General features: G+C 34.4%; 1 protein-coding gene across 1 annotated transcript; it reads right to left on the bottom strand.

Moving 5' to 3' along the window:
• Positions 1–584: 584 nt before the first annotated feature.
• On the bottom strand, positions 585–1,523 carry LOC116077100 (olfactory receptor 1468-like). The gene has a single exon (XM_031351421.1). It carries the CDS (start codon positions 1,521–1,523, stop codon positions 585–587), a length of 939 nt encoding a protein of 312 aa, XP_031207281.1.
• Between the last annotated feature and the right edge of the window lie 7,895 nt (positions 1,524–9,418).

Here is a 9,418-nt window from a genome sequence, read left to right as displayed (position 1 = left end):
TTCATTGTGTCTGCATGTTTTTGCACCAGGTCCTCTGAGTACAGATTAGGGCTTTTAGTTTAGTGGTTTTATGGGACTCCAACAATGAGTTATCTCTGACTCTTTTGTCTGCTTTTAAGACTCCTTTTCTCCCATTTTAGTTCCCTTGCCCAATTAATATGAGGGCTTTTGCTTGTATTATTGTATCCTATTTTGACAAGTTTGGCTGTTGGCTCTTGAAAGAATGTTCTTTTCTGAAGTGGAAATAGAGCAGTAGTGGATCTGGGGGAGAGGGGATATGAAGGGAGCTAAAAAGAGTGGAGTGAGAGGACACTATGACTGGGTTGTATTATATGTGAGAAAATTCTTTGCTTAATTAAAAAATAGAATGGCTGTTACCTAATGCTTTCTAGGACAATGTCTGGAAGGCAGGTGAGGGCATCACTGAGTCACTTAGTCTCTTTCCCTTAATAAACTACTTTGTTAAAGTTCTCTCTTATAAATGAAAATGTTATGTAGTATGTTTCATTGTAGCAATACATTTTGTAAGGTTTATATAAATATAATTACTAGATAAATTTAAATTTAAAACTCCAATATTACCATTATAAAGAGATTTTCTTCTTGCAAAAGACTCTGATCAGGGCATCTTTCATATCTCTGTTTCTCAGGCTGTAGATGAAAGGATTCAGCATGGGAGTCACCACTGTGTACATCAGAGCCATGACTGTCTCCCTCACTGTAGAGTTATTAGCTGATGGACATATGTAGATACCAATAATTGTTCCATAAAACAGTGAAACTACAGGTAAATGGGAGCCACAGGTAGAAATGACCTTGTGTATACCCTGAGTAGATGAAACCTTTAGAATGGAAGAGACAATTTGTACATAGGACACAACAATGAGTAAGAATGGGATGATAATATCAAGCCCTCCTAAGATAAATATCATTAGTTCATTAATATAAATGTCAGAGCAGGCCAACTTGAGCAGGGCAGATATGTCACAGAAAAAATGAGGGATCATATTGTCCTCACAAAATGACAATCTAGCCAAGAGTAGGGTGTGCAACATGGAATACAACATGGTAAATATCCAGGAGATTACCACGAGACAAACACAGAGCTTGGGGCTCATCATACTCATGTAATGCAGAGAGGAGCAGATGGCCACATAGCGGTCATAGGCCATGACCACAAGAAGAAAGTTCTCCATATTTGCAAAAGCCATTAAAAAGTACATTTGTGTCAGACAACCCATGTAACTAATGGATGTGTCCTGGCTCTGCATGTTCTGCAGCAAGTTAGGCATTGTGACAGAGGAAAAGCAGATATCAGTGAAGGACAAGTTGCTGAGAAAAAAGTACATGGGTGTGTGGAGATGGGAATCCAGTATTATGAGGATGATGATGATGAGGTTCCCCAGGACAGTGGTGCTGTACATGGCCAGGAACAGGGCATAGAACAGGTGCTGGTGCTCTTGTGGAATGGGTAGGCCCAGGAGGAGAAACTGGGAGATGATCGTTTGATTGTTCATTATCATTCTGATTCTCCAGTATTCTAATGAAAAAATATCAAGATAAAAATGAGCATACATCCAGAAAATGTACAACAATTGCTCTTACAGTCATCATAGTAATTATAATCTCAAAACCCCAAATGTTTACAATCATTACAGTCAGTTTTGTTCTTTCTTTACTTCTCTTTAATATGTTTCAATCTCCAATTTTTTCTAGGCATTTCTATGCTGTTTCTACTGAGATACAAAATGGATTAATGTTTCTCTCTCTTGTTACCTGTTCATCCTGGGCGACTATTGTTTCTTCTTTTGCAATTTGATCTATGTTATTCTGTATACTGATGTTCTTGAAGAATTTGCCTAAACTTTCTCATTATAATTTTGTATATATTTCCAGAAAAATTCACATACACATTAAATTACCCGAATGACTCTGTAACATAGAGATTTTTCACTCACTGTAAACTAATCTTCTTCATTCTGTTACTTTATGACAGACATCAGAAGCTCAAAAGCCCCAAGTGAAATTTTGTTCTTTTAAATAATTCCTCATTTCTCCTACATTTTCAGTCTTCCATAGGGCAGTGAAAGAAATTTAGGTTTTAGTCTGATATCCATAAATTTATATCCATTAATTTTTACATTGATCTGTTGTCATACATTATCCAGAGTCTCTACTTTATTCTCCTCCTATTTCATCCATTTCTCTCTGTGAGATTTTATCTATGTATCAGGACCACTTCTTCTCTTTACTAGAGTACAGATGCATAATTATTTCCTGTCCATGCTCTCAATGTCTCTTGACCCTTCTTTTCTCCTTCAACACTCTTCTTTTACACTGTTCCATTATAATAGTGGAGTTCCATAACAATTTTTCAGATTACCACTATTGCTCTGAACTCCTAAAACTCCACTAAAACTCCTCCAAGGACATAAATTCTGTTTCATTATCTTACAGGTGCCAGTGGTACATCCCATAGTCTCACAGTGATACTTGGATTTCTCTCTTTATCAATGCTGGTGTTAGAAATCTTCACCTCCTTCATTTTGGAGTTGCTCATTCTCTCGCCTATCACTTCTCTGTTTTCCATTCATCTGGTTCATCCTCACTTACAAACCAGAGATACTGCTTATCACATACTCAGCTAAATTTATCCTGTCTTCCCATACTAAGTGATTCCTTCAGCTGTGTTTCATAGCATTGTATTCATATCCCATGCAGTCAATATTTGATCATTGCTTTAATCTATATTCTCCTCAGTTGGAAGTATACAGGAAAGGTCATATATTTCTCCATTCTCTTTGGGAACTTAAAATCATTCTGATTTTCCAACTAGGGCCAATAACTATTATGATGCATGAATTTGGCTGATGAACATTTTCTACCTGCTGCTCAAAATTATTCAAAATTTTTGTTATCAAAGGTAGAAAAATTCCCATTTAAATACAAAGATTTAAACAGCACTATACTTTAAATTCCACACTGTTTAAAGAGATCTAATATTATATTCCTACAGTGTTAGTATTAGTCATTTGTATCATTCCACAGTGATGCTGATGATTCCAAATCATATCCATATGGTTTAATACTCAAATGTCATTGATATTGGTACAGAAATCAGACAGGCTAAAAAATTTTATGTTATAAAAAAGAAGCAACAGTTACTTTGAAAATATCACTCCTCAGATGACTTTGCTGTATCTGATGGTTAATTTATGCATCAAGTGGGTGAAGCCCTGATACCATACTAGATGCTATGTAGATATTCTCTAAATGTCATTAAAATCTTTAGACTTTCAGTAAGTAACTAACACTATACCACAGAGTGAATTTCATACATTCAGATGAAGTAATTGGGGGGAAAGGACAATTCAGTGTAGAAAAAGGTTGCGTCTTCTGCCTTAGATAAAAGTGTGTAATATCTATTCTTCTAAGTGTCTCCAATGTTCTAGACAGTTTTTCAAAAATTCTCCTTCTTAGTCTCTAACACTGAGAAGTCTTTATCCTTAGTCACATGCATGGGAAGGCACACACACACAGACATGCACACACACACGTTATTCTGTGATTCTGGACATCATTGGCTATTGAATCTATCACAGGTCTCAAAGCTGACAAAACAGAAGAAACATCAAGAAATCTAAACAACTTTCTCAAAAATGTTACAACCTATTCTGACTGTTTTAATCTTCATAGACTGACAGTTTTAAAATACAGCTGACTTCAGAATTTGCAAACTTAGACTTTGTAGATTAATAATATAGAGGAGTAACTATGTAGAAAAAAATCCTGCACCATTTTAAAAGATGCTCTTCTTTTGTATCCCATACTAGTCTCAAAAAATTCTTTCTCTGTATCCTGGTACTGAGATGACAAAAATGTACTACCATACCTATTTTCTGCTTCTCATGTAAATTAATAGTACTTATGTGCATGTGTGTGAACATCAAAATCCAGAGAAATTACCATCAACAGTTACCACTGACAGGTCAATGGACTTCATACCTTTTCTATATGTTACAGATTACATTATAATAACATATAATATATTAATATATTAATATTATAATAATTATAATAATTATAATAATATTATAATAGATGTTATTAATTGTTACTTAGGAGCAATCAGATAGAATAGCAGTGACTCAGATATTTGTGAACTTGTACAAATAAAATTAATCATCATTTTGAGTAGGACTCTATAACATAGTTTGTTCAGATCCCAGAAGTGAAATTATAGTAAACAAACCTTAAGCAATATAGAACTGAAATCCCTCTCGTAAGGATGTTCTTATGTGTAAATGTTATGATATTGAGAAAAAAATTATCTAGTAAGTAATAGTAATGAACACAACAAAACATGTTGACCATGAAACAAATAATAACAAGGTATAACTAAGAAAAGAAGACATGTATCATACCTGAAAAACCTATTTTTCATAAAACTGAAATTCTAGTTGAATTCAAGACACCTGCTTATTTTTCTGTATTTATCCAGCTCTACTGAGGTTAAGTCAAAGTTTCTCCTTCATGACCCTGATCACCTTTATTTTATTTACAGACAAAGGAATAGTATGCTCCTTACTCATCACCTATGTGCATCAACCCTACTCAGATCACCCTGTTGTCATCCCTGGGCCTTAGGCACACAGTATCCCAAGAGAGGTCCAAACCCTGCATAACTCATTAAAGACATAATTTCCCAGGAGCTTTCTAGGACCAATTTGCCTCAAAGATCTCTAGTGGAGACCAATTATAGTCACTGATTATAATTCTCTACAGTTAGGTGGATGTGGAATTAAAAGACAAACAAACAAACAAATAAACAAATAAATAGCAGAAACAAGAAAGCCACAAAAAGCATGAAAAAACATACTTGTTCCACATTTAGGTAATGAACCGGGCTTCTCTTGACTTAAGCCCAATTTTTTAGTGAGAAAATCAAAGAATGGTGACTGAAAACCACCTTACATCACCAGGAATTATTCAGGATAGTATTGACTTAAAGTGTCTCACTGAAAAAACTTTAGACAAACAGTCATGAGTAGTTTTTATATTTTTTGGTCATGAGCCTAGCCACTAAGTGCAGATCCATCTTTCTAGCCCATCTAATGGTATTTTTTTAAAGCAGAGTGAGACTGTAGAAAAACACCCACACTTCTAAGCTTCCAAGATGAGCATCACAATTCAACATGACTATCCACAAGAAAGGGCAGATGTACAATCTTCTTTAAAAATGTAAACATCATCTTTCAACAGTCTATCTGTGCCAGTATGTGAAAAAGGTAGGAATATAGCAATCAGATGGCAAGTTTAATGTTTCCTCAAGCCAATAGAAAAGCAGTCCATGTTCCCACACCTGTCACTCATTTTTCCTTCTTATCTCTCATGAAAACATTAATTGAACCTACTACAACCATTATTCAACCCCTCTCTGTATATCTGAGATAACTTTATAATTCCATGTTGAATGAGTAGATCATTGATCATGAGGTCAGAGGAGGCATTTATGTATTTGGGCTTTTTAAAATTTGATTTGTTTGTTTTTAAAAATTGTTTTATTTATTTACATTCCAAATGTTGCTCCCATTTCCATCCACTTTCCAAGAGTTCTTCATCCCATCCCCCATCCCCTTTGCCTCTGAGATGCTGTTTCCCCACTCACCTACCTACCCACCCCAATCTCACACACTGAGAGCATCAAGTCTCTACAGGATTAGGCGCATCCTTACTCACTGAGGACAGTCAAGACAGTCCTCTGCTACATATATGCTGGGGGCCACAGATCAGCCCATGTACTGTCTTGGTTGGTGGCTTAGTCTCTGGGAACTCCAAGGAGTCCAGGTTAGTGGATAATTTTGGTCTTCCTATGGGGTTGTCATCCTCTTCAGCTCCTTCAGTCCTTCCCCTAACTCTGCCATTATAATTCCTTTATTCAGGATAGCTTTCTGAATATGGTAGTAATCAGCTAAATGAAGTTCTGTACATAATAATGAAAGACAAACTTTCAATCCCAGAGAATCTTTTTTTTTTTAAGACAGGGTTTCTCTGTCTAGCCTGAATCTTGATCTTTACTGATCTAACTTTTACAGAGCTCTTAGAGATGATTCACTTTTGTTTTGAAATATGTAGAAATAGTGAGATCTAAGGATGGTTCAGGAAATTAGATATATGCTGCCTGCTCTAGTTCTGTAGAACAATCACATTTGCTTGCTAATCAGCTGGTTTTAATTACCCCAAGAAGAAAGATGCCATCCATACTCTGAGTTTTGGATGATATCAGAAACAAAAGTGGTTGCATTGCATGGTAGGACCAAGATCCAATTCAATCATCCCTAAAAACAGTGATGTACATATACATCATTATAATTAAATATCCTTAGTATTTTCAGTGTCATTTCAAGGAGTCTACAATGCATTTTAGAACACATTATTTCCCAAAGATTTCCCATGTCAATTCACACATACTCTCACCTCTAACCATCTACAGGCAATTCTAATTTATGCTCTTACATTTTTTCTATTCTTGATATTTCATGTGAATATAAGTTGTTCCTGGCTGGTTCTTTCTATTAGAATGTTTTCAATTTATGTCTGTGTACCAATAATTGATTTTTTTGTTGTTAAATTATATGTCATTGTATAGATATTCCATGTTTGTTTAAGTATTCATTTGCTGATGGTTCTTTCCACTTAGGAACAATGCTAAGTTGTCCTTTTGTGAATATTAATAAATAATCATTTGTTTGACTCAATTATTGTAAGTATGTACCTAGTCACATGGTAATTTTACATTAAGTTTTTCCCCTTTGAATTTTTAGCTAATTCTAAATTTAAAACATATCCTTATTTCTATTAGTCTAAAAGGTGTTGCATCCATTGGGACATTTTCATTTATACTTAGTTTGGTAAAAAATATATCCAACATTTACTTTACCACAACTTTCTGCCCTGGTTATGGCTTTAATCCTGCTATGATTAATTATTCCCTCTTACACTTTCATATCACATGTACTCTGCTTTCTTTCTACATATCTCCATTAAGGTCCTGTTTTTTCCTTTTCATGAGTCATTTTTTTAAGTGTTCTATCCTCTATATACAATTTCACATAGATACAAATATATAAAAATTATTAATGTGGCTAAGGGTATGTTTCAGTGGTTAAGAGTATTTTCTGTTCTTGCAGAGGATCCAGATTCATTTCCCACCACTATTGGAGCAGCTTGTCATTTGTAATTCTAATTGCAGGAGATATTATATCCTGGAATGTATATATGTTCTGTTAGGGGAAAAAGTAGGAGAAATGGTTCAAGAAATGAGGCCAGGTAAGCACTTTCTAAAAGGGACTCTAGTCTCTAGTATCCAGGAAGTAATCACAAAAAAATCATCATTCATGTACATATATATGACATATGAGAGAGACATATATATATACATATATATGTATATATATGCAAAACCATAAACTTGTATGCATAAAATAGGAATAAAAACAGCCCTTTTCAAATTAGTGATTTGAAATACACTGGTTCACTAAAATGGTGCTTATAGTTTCTTTTCTGAAATCCATGACTTCCCTTGCTCCAGGTAGTATTCCCAACTACATACATCTTCAACACATCTCCTGTAACTGAATGAAATTCCATTGTATATAGGTGCATATTTTCACTTTTTATTCAACAGCTGTAGGCATCTAAGATGATTCAATTTCTTTACTAAGGTAAATGAAGCATCAGTAAACGTGGACATGCAAGTATCCCTAGAGAGAGCATATGCTCAAGAGTGCTAGATAATATGGTAATTCCATTTTGTTTTATTAAGAAATGTCCATACTTATTTCTGTATCAGCTCCAACTGTTTACATTCTGTCAAAGTAAATTAAGGCTGCTTGCCAATGTTTCGTGACATTTGTTTTCCTGATGATAACCTTTCATACTGGAATGGAATGGAATCTCAAGGTAGTTTTCATTTTGATTGCTCTGGTGGTAACGAATGTTGAATACTCAAAAAAGTATATACCAGCAATTTGTATGTCTTCTTTTGCAAATTGTCCTTGTAGTTTTTTACACATTCTTATTGGGTTAAGTGTTTTCTTATTCTTCAAATTTTTGTTATCTTTGTGTATTTTGGATATAAATCTTCTGTCAGAATTAGATTTGTCAAAGATTTGCTCACACCTTGAAAGCTGTGAGATCACTCATCTGTCTATCTTTGTGGTACTGAAGCATTTTATTTCAGAATAAAAATCCTGTTTGGTGATTGTTGTCATTATTTACTGGATACTAGAGTCCCATTCAGAGACTGCTTACCTGTCCTCATCTATTGAACTGTTTCTCTTGCCCCTTCCTCTAACTGAACAGTTTCACAGTGTTAGACCTACTAGTCTGAATCCATTTGGAGATTGTTTGTGTACAAATTTAGAAATGGGAGCTACTTTCATTCTTCTGCACTTTAATATCCATTTTCTCAGCACCATTTATAACAGGCTCATTTCTCTCTAGCCAGCATTTTTAGAATCCTGGTCAAATCTTAGGTAACTATAGCTCCAGGGGTTTATACCTGGATCTTTCTTCTGCTCATGATGCTGTTATTTCTCAAATGACTTTGAAATATAACAGAAAACAGGCATGGTGATGTAAATTGTATTTTTATTATTATTTTGAAGGATTCACTGATTTATTTGGATATATAGGGTCCTCTCTGCTTTCGTATCAATGTAATTTTTTTTCTTTTTCAGTAAAGACTGCCCAAAGATTTTGTAGGAATTGCATTGAATCTATGTTTGCATTACTTTAGATTAGACATCCACTTTCACAATATTAATTCTCTCCCCTCATGAGCATAGGAGGTCATTTTATTCCATGTGTCTTTTTGCAATTTCTCTTTCAGTATTCTAAAGTTTTCTTGATAGATATCTTTGACATTGTTGTTACATTTATGTTTTCACTTGATTTTATAGAGGATTTCTTAATTATTATTGTTGTTTCACACACACTATATGGAATCTATTTGGTGTTGCTAGTATGTATATATTTTTGGGATGAACATAATCCATAAGGGAACTAGACCTTGGAGAAAACTCATCCTTCTTCCAACAACAGCTATTCATTGTCATGTTCCTAAATTAACATAATTTATATTTTATTTTAAATTCAATGAGGGGTTAAGAGTTGATGGGCACTACTTATCTACCATCTAGAAGACACTATCATGCAGCAAGGTACAGGTTCTCGGTTTTTTTTTTTTTTTTTAATGATTCATTCCTTTTTCCTAGATGGTGCTTTAGCCTTAGGTATAGTGGTTACTTTGTAGATAAAACAAATGTGACTGTACATGCCATAGTTAAAACTTACTGCATTTTGTACACAAACACATCCCTGTAATATCCCTCATGTGTAGCAAAAAAGTGAAATT

This window comes from Mastomys coucha, unplaced genomic scaffold, assembly GCF_008632895.1.
Source record: "Mastomys coucha isolate ucsf_1 unplaced genomic scaffold, UCSF_Mcou_1 pScaffold5, whole genome shotgun sequence".
Classification (NCBI taxonomy): Eukaryota; Metazoa; Chordata; class Mammalia; order Rodentia; family Muridae; genus Mastomys; species Mastomys coucha.
Note: the sequence above shows the minus strand (reverse complement) of the source record. Positions and strands in the feature narration are given on the sequence as shown.

Bases quoted from the DNA above. Each gene is read 5' to 3' on its own strand.
- LOC116077100 (XM_031351421.1), bottom strand. From the start codon at position 1,523: ATGATAATGAACAATCAAACGATCATCTCCCAGTTTCTCCTCCTGGGC.